The sequence below is a fragment of the Mirounga angustirostris genome, unplaced genomic scaffold (genome assembly GCF_029215605.1).
Source record: "Mirounga angustirostris isolate CCGP_5_RB_7025 unplaced genomic scaffold, mMirAng1.0.hap1 SCAF_9, whole genome shotgun sequence".
NCBI classification, from domain to species: Eukaryota; Metazoa; Chordata; class Mammalia; order Carnivora; family Phocidae; genus Mirounga; species Mirounga angustirostris.
The window spans coordinates 37,876,113-37,897,029 of record NW_026991717.1 but is presented as its reverse complement, the minus strand read 5'-3'; the positions used below and the strand labels follow the sequence as shown (position 1 = coordinate 37,897,029).

The 20,917-nt window shown below is 51.1% G+C and overlaps 1 protein-coding gene across 2 annotated transcripts in view; it reads right to left on the bottom strand.

Annotated features, from left to right (window-relative positions):
* The window catches only part of ITGA11 (integrin subunit alpha 11), a 113,833-nt gene that overhangs the window by 43,174 nt on the left and 49,742 nt on the right, over positions 1–20,917 (bottom strand). For both annotated transcript variants that reach the window (XM_064570239.1, XM_064570240.1), the window contains exons 3-9: positions 19,168–19,268; positions 14,253–14,344; positions 10,841–10,955; positions 8,101–8,228; positions 6,707–6,855; positions 1,888–2,032; positions 1,243–1,408 (exon numbers count right to left, since the gene is read on the bottom strand). In XM_064570239.1, the coding sequence (XP_064426309.1) occupies positions 1,243–1,408; positions 1,888–2,032; positions 6,707–6,855; positions 8,101–8,228; positions 10,841–10,955; positions 14,253–14,344; positions 19,168–19,268 (896 nt within the window). The remainder of the gene's footprint in view (positions 1–1,242; positions 1,409–1,887; positions 2,033–6,706; positions 6,856–8,100; positions 8,229–10,840; positions 10,956–14,252; positions 14,345–19,167; positions 19,269–20,917) is intronic.

The following is a 20,917-nucleotide window of genomic DNA, read 5'->3' as shown; positions in this document are numbered from 1 at the left end:
TAGTCTACATTTTTGGCAAGAAGTGGAAATTCCATTTCTTTCCCCACTTCTCTCATTCCTATTATTCACCAGCTTTGGTTCCAGGGGCCTCTGGAGGATTACCAAGCGTTGGCTCGATCCTTGGGAGGGAGACCTGTCACCACCACAGCTTTGCACAAGAAACCCATGTGTGCTGAAAGCCCCTCCCCAAAGAGTCCCCCCCCCCCCCAGGGCCCTGGAGCTGATGTTCTCCACGCCCAAGGAAACTGTTTCTAGAAGTACCCTCATCTGGATATTTCAGTCCTATGTGAGTGTCAAAACTCAGGTTCACACTTTCTATTCCTTTATCCTGTGGTTAAGGGCTGCTTTTGTCTCCTCGTGGGTCTGGAGCTCATCTTTTCCAATGTGCTCAGGCTCTGGGATGCTGCTTTCTGTCTCTGTTTACAACCCTCCCATGTGGCCCAGCCCAGTGTCGGGAGGGCCGGGTCTAGCAATACACGGCACAAAGGAAAGCCGTGCAAACAAAACTGGAATTTAAATAGTAAGTAAGGTAAGGGGGGCGCCTGGGTGGCTCAGTCGGGTAAGTGCCTGCCTTCAGCTCAGGTTATGATCCCAGGGTCCTAGGATCGAGCCCCGCGTTGGGCTCCCTGCTCAGTGGGGAGCCTGCTTCTCCCTCTCCCTCTGCTGCTCCCCCTGCTTGTGTGCTTCCTCTGTCAAGTAAATAAATAAAATCTTAAAAAATAATAAATAGTAAGGAGAGAGGCAATCGGAAGTAACCCTATGCAAAGTGCTTTCGGCGGAATGGGAGGCAGCTGGACTCAGGGATTAAGCGTTTCAGGCTACGGAGGCAGGCACAGCTGCATCCAAACTAGGGTTGCCAGATAAGATACAGGATGCCCAGTTCAATTTGAATTTCAGACAACCAGTGGATAACTTCTTAGTATCAGTCTGCCACAAACACTGCATTTTATATTTGCTAAATCTGGCGACACTAGCTTCCCAAGCCGGGGAAGCTTTGGCAAGTCACTTGGTTCCTACAGGCTTCAGGATCGTCAGTGGTCAAAGGAGGAGAAAGTCGCAAAGCCACCGTCCGGGGCTGTCTGTGAGGTGCACGGCCTCCAGTCCCGCACGGAATACCACGCATTTATTGTGACGGGATGACTCCTGCTAAAGCATTCCGCATTGTGGGGCTGGATGTCGCTCCATGGGGTTCACTTGATGTGAGCCTGGAAGCGTAGACCTCTCTCGGTAGGTATCGCTTACCTTCCAAGCTGAAGATCCTGTCCCCCAGGGCATCAACAATGTCCTTCAGGGCTGCCTCGTCGGTCACGTTGAAGAAGTGCTTGTCATCGGGGTCACTGGCGATGTATTTGATCTCGTTTAGAAAAGCTTCTGGATTGATCCCCCGGCGGTTGTAGTAGCCTAGGACCTGCCAGGGAACAGGGGCAGGGTGACCAAGCAGGACGTAGCACAGACCTCCCCACACGCCCGAGTCCCCTGACCCCGAGTGGCCAGGGCCACTGTTTCAGCTGCCAGGAGCAGAACTTGGGGTTCCACTTGCAGTTTGAGACAGGCTGTCTTGTAGGGGCCAGAGAAGCCCCCTGGTCTAAGATAAGGGTCTGGGGGCCGGGTGGCTTGGGGGTGTTTCCTAGAGTTCTGAGGTTTCAGAATCTCCCTGGCAATGGAGGAAAAAACCTCCCAAGCCCCCACAACTGTTGTGGATAGCCTTGGACAGCACTGAAGGAAAATTCCCCAGATGCTCTTTAGGAGAGGCTGAAACAAGGAGAGGCCCATTGGAGGGCCTGGACAGCTTGTTCACTACCCAGAAAATGCCCCTGAGACTCCCCAGAGGTTTGATGGCTAAGCCTCTAGGGGCGCGCAGTGTGGGACACTCGGGGCAGGACTCACGGCCACAGCGTATCTGGTCACGTTGTCTCTCTCGCTTTGCTGGATCACCTTCTCCAGGTCTGGGCTGTCATGGGACTCTCCGTCTGTGATGACAATCATTACTTTCTTGGCCCCTTTCCTTCCACCTTTCTGGAAAGCCTCTGAGCTGAAACCATAGCACAGGGGGGTAGGGTCACAAGAAGGATGTAGGGATGGGGCAGCTTCCAGTGCTCCTCCCAAGGGGCAGCCACAGAAGTAGGGCCAAGCCCGCTCACCTCCCCCGAGGGAGCAACCCAACAGGGTTGGATCTTGAACCAATGAAGAAGCTGGGTTGAGATGCCCACACTACTCATTCACCAGCTGCTCAGACGGGTCACGTATCTGCTTGTTCTTTTTTTATTTTTTTAAAGATTTATTTATTTATGAGAGAGAGAGCACAAGTGTGAGGGATACAGGGAGAGGGAGAAAGGATCTCAAGCAGACTCCATGCTGAGGGCAGAGCCCGACCACAGCTTGATCTCATGAGCCTGAGATTCAGGACCTGAGCCAAAACCAAGAGTCAGATGCTTAACCGACTGCACCTCCCAGGCGCCCTTGCTCATCTTTAAAAAGCGACTTTAAAGAACCCCTTTAGGGTCTCGACCATGCTGTTTTGGGCAAGCGAAGGGGACAGGGTGGGCTTGGGAGGAAAGTTCAAGGTCAGATAGAGACCTTTATTTTATTTTAATTTTATTTTTTTAAAGATTTTATTTATTTCTTTGAGAGAGAGAGAGAATGCACGAGTGGGGGGAAAGGGGCAGAGGAAGAGGGAGAAGCAGGCTCCTCACTGAGCAGGAAGCCTGATGTGGGACTCAATCCCAGGACCCTGGGATCATGACCTGAGCCAAAGGCAGACGCTTAACTGACTAAGCCACCCAGGCACCCCAGATGGGGACTTTTAGACACCCTAAGTTAGTGGTTCAAAAACCCAGCTATACATTAGAATCACCTGGGGAGTTTTAAAAAATGCTGATGTCCAGGCCCCACCTGGGCATGTGATCAGAAGCTCTGGGGCATGGCCTGGGCATCAGTATTTTTCCAAAGATCTAATGAATACTGATGCTGAGAACCACTTCCCTACATACTGAAAGGGTGATGGGCCAGAGTAACTCAACACCCAAACAACACTAATCCATAAAATACACGGAATGAAGCCTGAACGAAGTTCTGACTTTTCCCACGAGGACTATTTTGATTCTATTTTAGGAAATATTAAGTATCAAATTCTGTGACAAATACTCCTCTTTCTTGCTTTTTATTTTGTTTTCAGTGCCTGAAGCAGGTGCTTGGCCTGCCTGTTGGACCATCCAGCCAGGGGCCGGGGCCTGGTTTGCTGGTCCACCACACTGTGGAGAGACTCTTAGAGCTGGCAGCCCATCTCAGAAGCAGGAAACCTGGCTCTGGAACCATCACTGGCTCTCGGTGCCTCTGTGGCCAACCCTCCTTTAGACCGTGAGGTTCTGAATAGGAATGACATGGTCTGGACCCAAAGTCTGGCCCAGCAGGTAGGATTTTCCAGTAAGGATCTGAAAATAAATGTTTCCCTGAGACTCTTGGGTCTGACCCACAGATTGAGGCTCCACGATGCTAGGTTAAAGCTCATCACCAGAGGTATCTCTTGTGACACGGCACGCTGATGAACTGATGTGCATGATTTAGATGTTGAGGAATTCACAAAGCCTGGAAAAAGTTAGTTCAGAGCATCTTCAAGCTCCCAGGTAAGAGAACAGACCATCTGCCATTCTCTCAGCTCTATGATATTGTGGATAGACGGACTTAAAAAAAAACATTGAGTTTTGTTTTTGTTTTTGTTTTTTTTTTTAAGATTTTATTTATTTATTTGACAGAGAGAGAGATACAAGTAGGCAGATGGGCAGCCACGCAGAGGGAGAGGAAGAAGGAGGCTCCCTGCTCAGCAGGGAGCCCAATGCGGGGCTTGATCCCGGGACGCCGGGATCATGACCTGAGCAGAAGACAGACGTTTAACTGATTAAGCCACCCAAGCGCCCCAAAGACCATTGAGTTTTAATATGAGCTATGAACTGAAGGAGGCCAGAGGTACACTTGATGTGACTACAGCAAATTTTGAGCATCAGCCTGACCCTGCCAGTCCCTCAAAGGAGATTCTAGATGTTTCCATCACCTCATTGAAGGATCAGGCCCAGGCACAAAACTCCATGTAAAAAAAGTATGGCAGGGGAGAAACAGGTTTTATTATATAGGGAGCCAAGAATTTTCAGGTTCGTATTTCCATATAGTGGAATTGTGTGAATATCTGTATGAATCTGCAATGGGGTGAATATTGACATGAATCATCAAATTTAAAATTGTGACTTTTTATTGTGTAAAAAACCTTGGATTTGTTCCCTTGTAAATCAGATCATAAGTTCCTTGAGAGCAGTGAGAGCTTGATAATCTCAACTCACATTCTGGAAGTCAGAATGATCTATGGACAAGTAGGCCATATCACGTCTCCTTTCTGCTCAAAACCTGCACTGACTCCCATTTCTTTCGGGTCCTGACAATGGCCTATCAACCCATCATAATCTGGCCCAGTCATCCCTCTGTCCTTCTGAGCCCTTCCTCCTGCTTCTTCTCCTTAATTAAAAGTGTGGAGTGAACTAAGGTGGAATCACATCATTGTCCCCATGGCCTCCAAGCCATACATGACTACCAGATTCACCTTTACGTGCATATCTGATGAAAACACTCTCGAGCCTAAGAGCCCTCCATGGCCACTCATGGTTGTTTTAGCCATGACATTATCATTCTCACAATCTGGCTCCAATCCCCCAAACAGGAACCCCATTCCATTGTCAAAAGACTCCAAATATAAACATTCCTTGACTTTCCCCCTCTTCCGTCCTTGACCGGATGGAATGTCTTCTTTCCACCTCTCCCTGATCGAATCCTGGGGTCTTCTTAGGGCAAGCCAAATGCCAGCCCCTCTTAGCAAGTCCTCCCTTAGATCCTCTCCTTTCATCCTCACTGATTTAGGCTGATGCTTCTCAGAGTTCCTGACTGGGCCAGGGGGGGCCACGGGTTACCATCTCTGTAACCCTCAAGTCCATGGCCTGGATCTTCATACTTTTGCAGGTGCACACAGGAAAAAATGCATTGTGAATAACTGAGTGAGGAGAGCAAACCTTTTACTTTAAGACACACCCCCTGTAATTTGGGACTTGGCAGGCTGAGGAGATCAGATTTCAAACTTCACTTGAGGCCCAGATTGCATATCCCAGCAGTGCTCATGAGTCACGACTGGTTCAAACTACTAAGTGGGTCCCACACTCGTAATTGACCTGGGGTTGGTGGGCTGCATCCCTGTATGAGTCAGTTAGTTCACACCGAAGAAATGATCACCAGTGGGCACCGGCTTCCTCTGTTGCCCCAGCAATTCCATGGGTGCGTGTGGGGGGCTCAGGGACTCATCCCAGTGACAGCAAAACAGAAAAATGGCCCGTTCCTTTTGAGGATGAGTAAGTGCCATCTTCACACGGAGGGAGGCTCATGGCCCATTCTTTGTGAGGATGAGTAAGAGCCAGGTTCATTTAGGAAAAACATTTGAGCAAGTTTTATCAGCAAACAGAATTATGTTAGTGGAGCCGTAACTTAATTATAAAGAGTTATAAGGTTGGAGAAAGTTTCATCGTTTGACCGCATGAAATCACGTTACTGCTAAATTCTATTAAACACTTTGGCTTATCTGACGTGAGGTGGGATTATACGAAAATGGGCCTGTGGTCTCAATGGACATAGCAGAGCTTATCTTTGTAGATGTAGAATTTATACATTTAAAATCCGTTAGCCTTAGATGTAGTCACCTTAGGGGTTTAGGCCTCAGCTCAAAAGATCTTGGGGAATTGCTTCTAAAGTCACTTCCTGATTTCAGTGGGGGTGAGCACAATGTTCTGAGCAATGGCCGTGTCACTGGAGAGCACGGAGCCATCCGTGAGGGTGCTGTCTAGAGGTAACATTCATCTTCATGGTGAGTGGGTACTGGTGTGGTTTTAAGGAGCCAGCCTTGTGAGTCTCCAACCTCAGGAGTTAGGAGTTACATTTAACGATGTTCCTCGCACTCCACTGTGACACGGACTCCATGGAAGATTCTGCCCTCCTGGAACCTATCCACTTTTTTACGGGTCTCTGTGGCACTGCGCATTTTCCAAAGTTGGTTGCAACAATACCTCCCATTCCAAATGCTCTCCTGTGATGTGACCTTGCCATTCCTCCATCAAGAGGCAGAATCAAGTTCTCTTCCCCTTGAACCTGGGCCGGTCTTAATGACTTGCTGGATCAATAGAATATGGCAAAAGTTATATCTGGGACTTTGGGGGCTAGGTCAAGGCAGTCTCAGAGTTCCTGTGGGGGCCTCTTGGAAAGCTCTCTTGGGACGCTCCCTCTCAGAGCCTGGCTGCTACACCACGAGAAAACCGAGCCACATGGCCACGTGTGGGTGCTCAGGTTGCCAGCCCACACTGAGCTCCCAGCCAACAGCCCGAGACAACTGCCAGCCTCATGAGTGTGCCATTTTGGATGTCCAGTCCAGTCAACCCCTCCAATGACAAGAGCCCCAGCTGACACACCGGATTACACCCATAGGAGAGAGCCCCAGAGAGAATGCACCAGCTGAGCCGAGTCAACCCTAGAACCTGGAGGGATTAATAAATTATTGTCTCAAGGTACAGAATTTTGTGGAGGTTTGTTACACAGCAATGTAGAACTAGACAAGTTATCTGAGATTTAAGTAAATTATCATTATTTCTATTTTATTGGCATTTTTTTTTTTTTTTTTTTTTACCGAGCAAATTCGATGCCAAATGCCGTCCGGGTCTCCGTTCCTCCTCTCTGCTCAATGTGGCTGGCAGCTTCCACCACATCTCGTACAGACCTGTAGTCATTGAGGTGAAATTCATGCACCACGTCTTCTCCGTATTGGACAACTCCAACCTGTGAGGGAAGAGAAAGGACCCCTGAAAGCTGTGCTGTGGGCGGTGAGGCTTTCCAGAGTCATCTCTCTGTCTGCAACTGTTGGGGAGTGCGAAGGGCGGGGGAACTTCCCAAGGAAGAGTCACTGGGAAGGGAAGCTATTCTGCATAGTTCTGCAGAGCTCCAGGAATGAATGGGTGGCTTGGTGGGGTGGGTGGAAGGCGCCTCTCCAGAGGGGAGACTGTGAGGTGGGATCGATCCCCGCCCGTGTCGGGCTCCTTGTCTAGCGTGGAGCCTACTTGGGACTCTCTCTCTCTCCCTTTCCCTCTGCTCCTCCCAGCTTGTGCACTCTCTCTCTTAAAACAAAAAAACAAAAAACAATAAAAATAAAGAAAGGCCCAACAGATTATGTTGCTTGAGCATAGGATTGAAGCCTAAAATATTAGGAGCAGAATGACTGGAGGGCCATGGCATTTTTCACCAAAGGCTGGAACCAAGGTTCCTGAAAACTTGGAGGAGAATCTTTCATCGCCAAGGCTGATAAGATATAGACAATATTAATAGCCTCAAAATAAACAAAAAGCCTTAAGGGCCTATAGTAGGACTGGAATGAGAAAACCTTCCTGTCAGATGGGCCCCAAGTTTATCTGGTGCCTTTTTAAGGCCAGACTTTCGTGCACGAGACCCTAAAGATGACCTTCCCGTTGTGGGCAAGTCATTACTTCTTGAGAAAGCCCACTGCCTTTTTAACAGCTCTAATTGTTACAAAATAATTTCCTAGAATGACTTGTAATCTGCCACCTCGTGCCTCCTAAATGTCAGTCCTCACTTGGCCACCCAAAACAATACAGAATAAATCGACCCCCTCTTTAGCCCGGTGGCGTTTCGGACACCTGCTGGTAGCTATGTCCTCCCTCCCGCCCCCTCTCGGTCTTCCCTCAAGATCTGTGTGTCTAATTCTCCCCTGTGCCTCACTCAGTAGGGATCCACTCAACCGTCCCTGCCTTCCTTCTTACTCTCTCTAGGAAAAGTTTCTCTTAATAGGTGGCATCTATCCCAGAAGACGGGTTTGGCCGGTGAAGTGGGGCCTCCTCGGAACCGTCCCTGGATGCACCCAGCAGAGGTGGGCGTCCTGGGCTGCAGGGCCTGAGCCTGGCCCTTGCACCTACACCTCATTAGCATGTGCAAAGATGCTCCTCCACGGCCCAGGCCAGAGTCTTCCATAGGTTTGGGGAGCCCTGGTCAGAGGAGGAGGGAGACACTCACCTGGATCTGCCCAGGGCCGATGTAGAACTTCTTCAGGATGTTGATGAGGAAGTGCTGAACCTCCACCCAGGGGTAGATGCTGTTGGAACCATCCAGGACAATGATGATGTCCATGTAGGTCTGGCACCCTGGGAAGTGGGGACACCGTCATGGCTGCCCAGTAACTCGGTGCTTTCAGTCTCTGATTCTCCAGGTGTGGGTCCAGGGGACAATAGAAGAAGGACCCTGTCACATGCATGTAATTCCCTGGGCTAGGAGTTTATTTGGGCAACATGAATGATGAGCCCAGGAATTCCTGGCTCTGTTCAGCCACTCTGTGCTGGCTGTTTGAACCAAGCTTAAGTCCACCCTGACTCCCTCTGCTCTTCATCAGGGACCAACCTACCATCAGCTGGCTGATGCTTTCAGCCCAAATGAATGAACTTCACTTTTTAGGAGAGCAGTAAGGGGTGATGGCTTAGGATGAGGGATCCAGCAACAGACCGTTTGATTCCCGGCTTTGCCGGGCATTAGCTGTGTGACCTTGGGCAAGTCACCTAACCTCTCAGTGCCTGTTATCTCTGCTGCAAACACAGGCTTGGTGATAGGAGAAGGTTGCCAGGAGGAATCAAGGAAATGAGGCTTCTAAAGGGCTGAGCACAAAGTCAGTGCCCAAGAAATCTTAGCGGATCCTCTTATTTTTTTAAAATTTTTATTTATTTATTTATTTATTTATTTATTTTTAGATTTTATTTATTTGAGAGAGAGAGAATGAGAGAGAGCACATGAGAGGGGGGAGGGTCAGAGGGAGAAGCAGACTCCCTGCCGAGCAGGGAGCCCGATGTGGGACTCGATCCCGGGACTCCAGGATCATGACCTGAGCCGAAGGCAGTCGCTTAACCAACTGAGCCACCCAGGTGCCCCTCTATTTATTTTTAAGCAAAGTACTTTGTCAATGTGACAATGACATCGTCAGGTCAAGCATTTGTGCCTTTATTTCTGCTCTGAGCATAAAGGTTTCTCTATATTCTTATAATATTAATACCAAGTTAAAATGAACACTAAAAACCATCAAAGAAACATTGGTACCGCAACAAATGCAACAATCTTTTAAAATCTAAGTAACTTATTTCTATTGGTGAACAGTTAGGGTTGCTTTGAAATTAGATGTCCCAATATATGATATATACATACTATATTAGATTATATCATATTGAAATATTGGGTATCTGCTGACTTCTACTGGAGAATTTTCACACTGTTGTAAAATCTACTTTATAGCAAAATGGCAGGAGACTTCTGTGTGTTAACCATTCCAGTAACTCCTGCATCATGAAGGTGCAGTTGGTTGAAGTCAGTGCTCACCAGAGACAAAAGGTGGCGGCTTTGAATGTAGACATTCTCGTCCCACCTGCATGCTGTGTGCAGCATGTGATGGCCCAATTCTTCTGGGCTCACACAGCCAGATAGCTTTGTCCTTTTCCAGCCTGGTTAATGCCTGCCACCAGCTGTGTGGTGCGGGCGGCCAAGGACGTGACTGAGACAGAAACTCCTTAGTTAGGCGGAGTTCCTAATCCAGTGGTAGGAACAAGGTTTCTTTTATTTTTAAGCCATCTTTATTATTAGAACGCATTTATTACTGCTGATTTCTTTCGTGCTATTTCACTTTTTTTTTGAAAGCATCTTGGGAAGAACTTTGCTTTAGATCTGTGGTTCCTAAACAGGACTGAACACTCCAGGGAACACACACACACACACACACACACTCACTCACTCCCACGTACACACACCCTGGGGCTTGTCCCAGACCTACTGAGTTAGAGCCTCCAGAGCGGGTGCCCTGGGGTCTGTGTCTGATAAGCTCCCAGCACACTGCTGCTGGTGGGCCAGATGAGCAGGCCTCCACCAGAGGAGTTCCTGGAGGCTTAGATGGTCATTTGTTGGCCTGGGGTGAGGTTCCCCATTCACACCTCATGTGACCGAACTTGCCAGCCACAGTACCACCTTTCCCTTGGCCACTTTGTGAGCATAGAATCGACACCTTCTCCTCACCCTTAAAAGGACCACTTTCTAGCCCCTGCTGTGCTGATGTCCCCCGCCAGCCCCCCCTTCCCCGGCCAGAGGTGCTAATCCTTTCACCCTCAATAAAACGGGTTAGCACCTGCTTGGATGACGGTATTCAGCCCAGAGGAAATAGTGAGGCTTGGAGCCAAGTAGTCTGGGCTTGCAGGAGACAAGGTCTGAACACTATTTCTCCAGATTTTCTTGGCTGGTGGGGAGTGAGTGGGAGGTTTTGTGTTCCATGAGCCTCTGGGCAAGCTGGGCAGAACTTCCTGATATCCAGGAACACCAGTCAGAGGGGGCCGTTACCAGGGATATTTCTGTTTTCCTTGGCCTTCCACCTACAAGGCAACTGCATCGCGTAACATCAGAGGGCACCATTCACATTGTAGTCTAAGTGAACAAGGTCCCCAGAATTGTGCTGAGCATGGGCTTGCTGCTCTACATGGTGGCCCAGCAACCTCTTCCTCACTCACAGTGGGTTTGCAGTGAGCCTCTCTGCCTGCCAGGATTGTCTTCATAACCTCAGCTCGTTGGCCTCCTACCAACACTCTGTTGTGGGTAACCCACAGGTTCTGGGGCAGGGCGGGGCTCGAGTCCAGGTGCTGCTTTGTAGCTGCAGGGTGGGGGGGATCAGAGCTCGGAGCCTTCCATGACCGTCGGCCACTCAGCATGGGTCTGCCGATTTGAAGCTACTTACGTTGGAGAGCTGGGGCCACCGTCTTGGAGAACCTGAAGTTGGAGTTGACTCTCGAACACATCCCTGTGGTGTAGTAGGAACTCCCACACTCGTGAGACCAGAGGGGGCTGCAGGCCTGTGAAGCACAGGGCAGACCCCTAGTCAGTGGGGGATCTCCGGGAGGGTCCAGACCCAACAGGCTTTGGCCCAGCCCAACCTCCATGACCTAAGATAGACATCCTCTATCTGAGTATTGGTACTCCAAGGATTTAGAGAGTCTTCTTGGAGTCTAACTGAATTATTTCTTGCTCTAATGTGTTTTAGTTCTCTTGCTTCAGATGGAATGGAGAAAAACTAATCTTAGAGTCCTCCTTTGTTGCATTTTCAAGGGTCCCATTCTCTATCCCATCACCTAGAGTTGTGACTCTCCTTCACCCTTCCTGCCCACTCTACCCACCACGCAGCATCATCCATGAGAGTGAACCCTTCAAGGTCACTAGAAGAACCTCTCTGTCTGAAGAGGTCACCTGAAGGTCCTTACTGGGAAAACTTCCAGGACTGGGTTCCAACAATATACCCATGCATCTTACTGGGAAAAAAAAAAGAATGTTTCTCCTCCTTCTCTGAAATTTGCTACCAAACACATTGATGTCAGCTTCTCATTTAAAGATTAAGTGATGCGTCCCCCTCAGGGTCAGGGTCATTAAAAATGAAAGCTCAGCCACATGCCTCCATTTTTGTCTTGCTGCCAGGAAACCCAGGACTAAATTTTGTCCTATAATTTCCTTTGGTCTGGAAAAATAATTATTCCATTTCTAATTTCTTTCTTTAATTAGCTTTCTTTTTTTAGTCAGATTTTAAGGGTTTTGTTTTATCTCTGTCCTTTGTTGAAGCTTCAGTAAATTATTTCTGGAAGTAGAGGGAGAATAAAGGAGGGTGGATGATGGATGATGGCTAGAGGGATAGATGGATAGGTGATGGCTGGAGGGACAGATGGATAGATGATGATGGATGGATGAATAGATGGATGGATAATGGATGGATAGATGGATAGATAATGGATGGATGAGTGGGTGGATGGATGATGGATGGATGTAAGGGTGGGTGGAAGGATGGATGATGGATGGATAGATTGATAGATGATAGATGGATGGATGGGTGGATAGATGATGGATTGATGGATGGCTGGATGATGGATAATGGATGGATGGATGATGGATAATGGATGATGGATGGGTGTAGGAAGGGATGGATGGAAGGATGAGTGAATGGGTGGATGAATAGATGAATGGAGAGATAAACAATTGGTTGGAGGATGGACTGATGAGTGAATGGATGAATGGATGAGTGAATGAGTGAACAAATGTTGCCATTCATAAACCAGGGACTTAACCAATCCATGGAAGCCCCAGAGGGTGTATCATACAATCCTTCTTGGGCCTTCATCCACCTTGTGAAGTAGATGAAATCAATTTGGTAGGAACATGATAAGGAGCCTCAGAAGGAAAAAGGAGTAGCAAAAAAGCCCCTGACAGGTCTGTGTGTGGACAGGACCCAGGGCCCTGTTTGCCCTTGGTTGGGATGATGAAGGGCTGCAGGCTGACCACACACCAAGGCACCTCTGGACTTTCCCTGGCAGGGCCACTATGCTCTCCACAGCCCCTGAGCATCCCACTCATCTTGTTGTCCTGTTGTCTGGTGCTCCACACCCTGAATGTCCCATCTGTCCACAGAAACTTTTTTTTTTTTTTAAGATTTTATTTATTTATTTGACAGAGAGAGACACACAGAGAGAGGGAACACAAGCAGGAGGAGTGGTAGAGGGAAAAGCAGGCGCCCCGCGGAGCAGGGAGCCCAATGCGGGGCTCGATCCCAGGACCCTAGGATCATGACCTGAGCCGAAGGCAGACGCTTAACGACTGCGCCACCCAGGCGCCCCTATCCACAGAAACATATTGTTGGATAAGAACAAAGAGCGACACAAGCCCTCCCATCTTAAAATGAGTGGCTCATTTTATTGGGCTTTCTGGGGTAATGTTTCTCTGAATTCTTCTCCTGTAGCTGTCTCTAGAACTATCTGTCCCAGCTGGATCCTGTTTTGAATCTCCAGCATTGCCCAGCCCATGGTGGCAAGGAGCAGGCAGCGTCCGCCATGATGCCAGCCACACTTGCTGACTGTGTGCAGGGTGCAGAGACCTCTGATGACAGGCCTTCCTGCTCCAACGTCATGTTTACACTCCTTGTTGGCTTATCAGCTCTCCCCCCACCGGAACTGAAGCCCCAGGGGAGGCAGGCGCTCTGTTGACTGCTGAATCCCCAGTGTCCGGCATTGGGCTCAGCACATCGTAAGGGCTCAAAGCATTGGTGTTGAAATGAATAAATGTCCCTACCACTTCAGCACAAGTACCCCCTCCTCTCTCTTCCCTGCTAAGACCCCTGTCTCTTCTTGAAAAGCAAATAAAAAACCTCCCCCAGAGGGGTGCCTGGGTGGCTCAGTCATTAAGTGTCTGCCTTCAGCTCAGGTCATGATCCTGAGGTCCCAGGATCGAGCCCCTCATCGGGCTCCCTGCTTGGCGGGAAGCCTGCTTCTCCCTCTCCCACTCGCCCTGCTTGTGTACCTGCTCTCGCTATCTCTCTCTCTGTCAAATAAATAAATAAAATCCTTAAAAAAAAAAAAAACCTCCCCCAGAAAGCCTTCCCATCTAACCCTGCACAGTCCGGGGGTCCCAGTGCTCTGTATCTCTTCCCTCAGTCGTCGTAAATCTGTGTTCTCTCATTTATGGCTTCCCTTCAGAGACTTCTTTTTTTTTTTTTTTAATATTTTTTATTTATTTGACAGAGAGAAAGACAGCCAGAGAAGGAACACAAGCAGGGGGAGTGGGAGAGGGAGAAGCAGGCTTCCTGCCGAGCAGGGAGCCCGATGCGGGGCTCGATCCCAGGACTCTGGGATCACGACCCGAGCCGAAGGCAGACGCTTAACGACTGAGCCACCCAGGCGCCCCCCCTTCAGAGACTTCTTAGGGTGTGTGGTGTGTCCTGTTTCTTTGACCGAACCTGGAGCAGAGATTCGCGCCCTCCCCCACCCCCGCCTCAGAAATTCGGCTCTCCAGAAGGAGGGATGGGCTCCCTTCACACCGTTGGCCGTCTTTATTCCTGTTCCTTTCAGGCTGTCCATCCTGCAGCCCCAAGGTGTGCACACAAAAGAGCTCAATATGTTTTCCTGCCGGGGCTGTCCCCCTCAAAAGCTGAGGGTACCCTGGCAGAATGGTACAGGCAGGAAGTCTGGGGCAGAGCTGCTCCCTGAGCGTGCGGACAGAGTGTGAGCGTGTAAGGACACAGTGACTCACCCCCTGCCTCTCCTGGCCCCAAGCAGAGGGTCTGTGGGGCAAGAGGGGCGGGGATGTGGAGAGAGGGTGGGGTGGGTGGCTCTTACCAGGAAGCTGTTGTCCTTGGGGTTGGTGGCCAGGCTCAGGCCGAGGCGCATATTGTCCTTCCTCTCAGACACGTTGGACAGAGTGACCCTTCCTGGGGTGGGAGGGAGAAACTTAGCCAGCAGTCCCCCTCCCCCCCGCCCACCCCGACCCAGAGCCCCCTGCAGCTGTCAGCCACCAGAGTCCTTCCTGATTCTCCCCGCCCCTCTGGAACCCTTGATCGCCTGCACGTCCAGGCAGCCCTCCATGCTATATTAAGGTCTTGCCCAGACGTGGTCTTAGTACTTCCTCACAATTCCCTGTGAGATGAGGAAACTGAGTCTCAGAGAGGCCAAGCAACCTGTTCAAGGTCACACAGCAAGCACTAGGCAGAGCATTGCCTAGTCCAGCATTTTTCCTCCTCCAGACATCTGACCGGTCCCTAGCATTCCTCATGTGTCCTGTCCTGCATCTTCCAGAACGCCTGACTTAGGCTGGCTTCCTCTGGGCAGCGTCCCCTCCACATTTTCCTTCAAGACCGTCTGCCAGCAAAACTTAGTGGTCCGGGTCCTCCCGTGACCCTGGCTCTCTGCTCATCTGATAAACTGACATATGATAACCAGTTCTCTGCCAGGACAGCAAGAGCTCTCTACAGGTGTGTGAGGTCTTGCGAGAACATCCTTCTGTGGTTGGCTGTCAAGAGAACTGATTAGGAGCAGGATTACTATCAGCCAGCTGAGTGTCAGGAGAGGGCTGGGGCAGATTAGAATTGCTCACAAAGATTCTGTGAAGGTTTGACAAAATCATTCCACCAGACCACTGAAGGGAAGGAAGCAAGCTTGGCTCCCCCAGAAGTGTCATGGCTGTTGGGGTTTACACACGTGTGTGGGCATGCGGCAGGGCGTAGCGTTTCGGGGGGAAGTGAGCTGGGCATTTCATTAAATGCAGAGCAGGTCAATCTTCCTGTCCTCTGAGGGGCAAGTAGATGTCTTCCCTGCCGACTTCCAAGGATTTGGGTGGCCTCCACTGAGAATGGTTTGCATCTGGATTCGGTGGTGGCTGTCAGTTTGAAGAGGGGCCTGGGGCCGGGCATTAGCAGGGGCCCGAGCTTCGACGCCTCACTGTGCTGTGGGCTGGGGGTGGGGACCGCTGCATTGGTTGTTTTTTCTCTCTGGGTTCCCCCAGTTGGTAGTAAGGCTCCTTTTGAAATCCAGCCCCTCTTGGCTGGAGACTGAGTGACTGGGGTTGTTTTGGTTTTGTCTGTCCAAAGAAGCCAGAGAGAAAAGAATAGTAATAACTCCGTGTTTTTATAATGCCTATATTATTTACAAAATACTGCCCACATGTGCCCTCCCAGGACCGCATCTTGGTCCTGGGAGGCCCAGGAGTCAACATTCCCATTTCACAGATGAGAAAATGGAGATGCAGAGAGGGTTAGTGACTTCTAGAAGGTCAGTTGCTGGTAGATGAGAGAGCGGGGACGTGAGTCCAGGCTGTGCACCATTCCATCCTGAGCTGTCCTGTCTGATGGCAGGGCGGTGGTGGCAATGGGGTGGTAGTGAGAAATCTGGAGAGGAAGCTCTAAGCCCTGACTGGGCAACCTCCACCCCTCAGCAGCTTGGAGACTTCTGCCCTCCGTTTGTGTCATGGGCATGCCCCCCCCACCTTAACTTACCTCACCTCACCTCACCCCACCCCACCTCACTCCACCTCAGCTCACCTCACCTCACCCCACCTCACTTCACCTCATCTTACTTCACCTCACCTCACTTCACCTCACCTCACCTCACCTCACTTCACCTCACCTTACTTCACCTCACTTCACCTCACCTTACTTCACCTCACCTCACCTCACCCCACCCCACCCCACCTCACCTCACCTCACTTCACCTCATCTTACTTCACCTCACCTCACCTCACCTCACTTCACCTCCCCTCACCTCACCTCACCTCACCCCACCTCACTTCACCTCACTTCACCTCACTTCACCTCACCTCACTTCACCTCACCTCACCCCACCCCACCTCACCTCACCTCACCCCACCTCACTTCACCTCACTTCACCTCACCTCACTTCACCTCACCTCACCTCACCTTACTTCACCTCACCTCACCTCACCTTACTTAACCTCCCTTCACCTCACCTTACTTCACCTCACCTCACCTCACCTCACCTCACTTCACCTCACTTCACCTCACCTCACCTCACCTTACTTAACCTCCCTTCACCTCACCTTACTTCACCTCACCTCACCTCACCTCACTGTGTACCATCTCCTTCCCCCTGGTCTCAGTGACTAAGTCCTTAGTCAGGTTGCTGACCCAGAAGCCGATGAACATCGTAGGGGAGACTCAAGCTCACATCCTGCTTTTGCTGCATACAGGCCTTGTGGACTTGGGGCAGTCACCACCCTCTCTTGGGTTCCGTCTGCCCCTCTGTGAGCAGGAGAGACTAGCATCTTTCTCAGTGGGTCTGTTTGAGGACTGGGTGGCACAAGCCCTTCCTCACGCGGAGCCTGCCTTCCAGAATCGCATCCTCTGCTTGAGCCTCTGCCCTTCGTTAAAACCCCGACTTCATCCGGGTGTCGGGAAGGAAGTGCCAGTGACAGGCTTTTTCACACTGAGTTGTGAATGTCTGCCACCCATTTAGCTTTCCCTGGAGAGAGAAGAAAGGACATTCCTGGCTTGGTGAGGCTCACAGCCTGGAAAGGCCATAGGAAAACCCAGGAGTCAGGTTTCCCAGCCTCGCGTTTTCCGCTGTGGGGATAAACTGACAGATGGTCTTCCTGCCTTACACTTTCTCCTTGGTGGGAGGGAAAGAAACACTCCCCAAATGAAAGGCTTCATGATCGGTTCTTTTCCTCTACTCTGACTCACTCTGCTGCCCACCACCTCCCAGCTTATGCCCCAGTTCGGGAATGTTTTCCAGGGTCTGATGGCTTCATGGCTCTCAATGCCAGCAGGGGCTCCTCCTCCTTTGGAGGGAAATAGGATCCACACTGGAAATCAGAGCAGTAAAGGAAACTAAATGATGAATTCATGTGTCTATGTCCCCACCTGGACCAGGAGCTTCTCTCAGCGGCCTTAGCCTGAACCCAGTGCTCACCCCTCCCACCCCCTCCTCGCTCCCTCTGCCCCAGCTGTGCGGCCCTTCTTTCAGAGTAAGCTCATTCCCACCTCAGGGCCTTTGCACGTGCTCTTCCACTGCCTGGCATGCTCTGGCTCCACCTGACTCCTTGCCATTGGACCTTTGCTCAAATGTTACCTGCTTAAGGAGGCCTCCCCTGACCACCTTACTGAGGTAGAATCCCCTCCCCACCACCTCCCTCCCCAGCCTCTCCTCTCGTAGCTCTGTGGTTGATCACACAGCATTTATCCCTGCCTGTAGCAGTATGCCTGTCTATCTCTACCTGATTTCTAGTTTGTCTGCTTGCTTCTTGTCCTCTCCCAGGAGAGCCCTTGGCTTCCTGTGCCCTGCTGTATCCCCAGAAACTAGCACAGTGCTTGGCACATACTAGGTTCTCAGTAAAATTTGGGGACATATTAGACCTGGAATAGATCCTAGGGTCATCGAGTCCACCCTCCTCACTTTACACATGAGCGAACCGAGGCTCAGAGACAGGATGTGAACTCCCTATGGACACACAGCACAGAAACTGTCCAGCTGGAAGGAGAAACCCCGCGGGGCTTGTTTCAGAAGCCTGTGCCTTCAGGGTGGGGGTGATTGGGTTCTGTGAGCCACCAGCGAGGCTCCCGCCTCCCCCCAGACTGTTTCCTTACTGGAGTCTGGGCCCCGGCTGTGCTAGGGGTTTGAACTTCCCACCCACGGTGCTGACGCAGATGTGGACAGTGGGAGCGTCCGGCACCATGTGATGGGACAGCTGGCCGCCCTGGGGATCTGGGTTCTTGGGCTTTCTTTTTGATGCGGGCCTTTGCCTCCATCTGCTTATCTATTGAAGCTCTGCCACCTCCCCCACCAGGCCCACCCCCCCCACCCCGGCTTCACCTCCCCAGGGAGCCCCACCCCTCAGCTGGCTGCTGGGGGCCAGAGGCTACCTTCCTAGAAGGCGGGGAGGCCAAGGGTCCTGGCTCTGGGGAAGGCAAGCCTTAGCGGCAGGGCTGAGATGCTGCCATCTGAGATGCTGAGATGGCAGCATCTCAGCCCAAATGGAACTTTCACTCCCTTCTGAAAGCAAAGCCATGGTGTGACATTTAGGACAGAGTGGAAGTGCTTTAGAGGATTAGCATGGGTGTTTTCACAGATGCACAAGGATGTGCACACATGCGCACACGCATACGCACACACGGATCCTGTGGGGCTCTTGGGTGAGGACAACGCCTTCATTTCTGGAAGGCCATGCTGCTCACTGACGGCAGGGTGGCTGAGGGCTGCCTGGATTGGAACCTCGGCCTCGCTACTTCTTAACTAGGGGACTCTCGACAGATGCCCTCACCTCCCCCCGCTGCCATTCCCTCCTTTGTTACCTTAAATCTCGAATGGTCGTCGAGGGGATTAAACGAGTCCAAAATCCCTAAAAGTGCTTAAACCAGTGCCAGGCACACAGGGAACATTATAGAAGATATATGAATATTCGCTATTGTTATTACTTCAAAACTGGAAAGAAGACAGGAAATGTCTTTCTCCCGCTGGAAGAGAAAGCCTTGCGTTGAGGGGCAGTGAGGGAGTCGGAAAGAGCAACGGCCGGGTACACTGGAGGGCAAAGTTTGCATCCTGGCTGGCCCCTGACAAGCTGGTGCAACTCTGAGAAAGTGGCTTCCTCTCTCTGGCCTCAGCTTGCTCATCTGTAAAATGGGGGCAGCGACCCCAGGGTGAGTGGGAGAAGCCAGCGTGACTGTGGGCATGGACGTGCTTTAAAGCCTGTCCCGCCCTAGACGGTGGTTGGCCTCACTGTGGGGAAACCAGAGGCTCACGTTACCCAGGTTGAGCTTGGTGCAGTTCCCATGGGTCACCGGACACTTGTACACGTCTCCCGTCTTTTGGTGGCCGTTGGTTTCCAATGGAGCACCCACGACCAGCCTGGGAAGGAAAAGAAGACAAGTAAAGACGCCGGAGGAGGTGCTTCTTCCTGGCAGAGGTTGGAACGGGGAGGGCAGTACTGAGGGGAAGATGGGGTGAGGAAGGCGGGAGGAAATGCTCAGGGGCAGCCGTGTGCAGACCCTCCAACTCAGAACTGTGTCTCCCAGGGAGAGGGACACCAGGTGTTTGGCACGAAGTCATGGGGCCTGTGACCTACTCTGGGCCCTTGCCAAGATCTAGAGATACAGAGATGAAGACCACATGGGTTCTGCTGCAAATGGGATGGAGGTTAGTCCCTGGGAGAAGAGAGCAGGGCAGCCGTCATGGGGGAGGTGTGGTTGGCCTGGGTCTTAACGGGTGATGATGAGCTTGTCAAACAGTGGGAGGGTGGCAGTGGTGGTCATTCAGGCAGAGGAATGATGGTTTTGGAGTCATAGAGTCCTGGCCATGTGTTAGGACCTGTGGAGGGCCTCATTCCTCATCGTACGTGACAGTCTTTCCGCTGGGGACCCAGGCGCTGGGGGGCATGGTGCCTAGTGGTCATTCATGGCTGCCTCCCGAGCCACTAAATCTTTGCTCAAGGTGGGCGAGGCACCCAGTGGGGCTAAAGCATGGCCAGGGGCAGGCACCCAGCTGGGGCCTCCGCCTTGGGCCTTTGCCTTTGTGACCTTGCTTGCCCAAAGAAGCAATCGTGTCTTCTGACTTCTGCTGGCTGAGAGAGGACAGGCTTGGAGGTTCAGGCTACCCAGGACTCCAGCGGCTTCTTGTGGTCAGATTGCCCCCGGCCCCCGCTCCTGCCCACCTCTCTCTGCTCTCAGGGAAGCGTGAGAGGTCTGAAGGGGGTGGTTAACAGAGCTCTGTTTGAAATTAGAGTTTATGAAATAAGAGCTGAGCTTTCTCCCCTGGGAACCAGATAATGACAGATTCTAAATATATCCGCTTATTAAGCATGCCTATTTTTGACCAGCAGGAATTAATTGGACCCATAAAATCTGTTTGTCTAGACGATGTGATTTTTGGCTACTTAATTCTGTGAGCGATTGTGTGGTCAAGGCTGCTGCATTTTTTTCAGCAAGGGGGGGTGGGGAGAGAGAGGGAGAGACAGAGAGACACAGAGAGAGACCAAGAGAGAGGGAGGGAAGGAGGAAAGGAGAGAGGTAGAGAATGGGTGAGGGAGGGAGAGAGAGGGAGAGGAGAGAGAGAGAGAGACAGGGAGGGAGGGAGAGAGACAGGAAGGGAGGGAGGGAGAGAGGAAGAGAAAGCTAGGGAGGAGGGAGGAAAAGAAGGATGAAGAGAGGGAGGGAGGCGGGGAGAGAGGAAGATGCGGGGGGGGGGGGAGAGGGAACTATCAGTAAGTGAGCCTTGGGCTCCAAGCTTGCTTTTCTGGCTGCTCTAGTTTTCAAGGTCAACCTGATATGTGACCCAAAGGGATGTTCCCTCCAGGGCCCCACTGCCTGCTGGTGAGTGCTTGCTAGAAAGAATGCTTTTGAGGAACACCTCATAGGGTGCCCCTGGGAGAACTAGGTGCAGCAGGTTCTAGGTCAGAAAAACCATGACCATCTGCTAGAAAACCTGTCTCCATGTGTCTTCTAGAAAACACCTCAGCAGCCTGATAAGGTGGACTCCTCACAACTCTGCCCATTTTATGG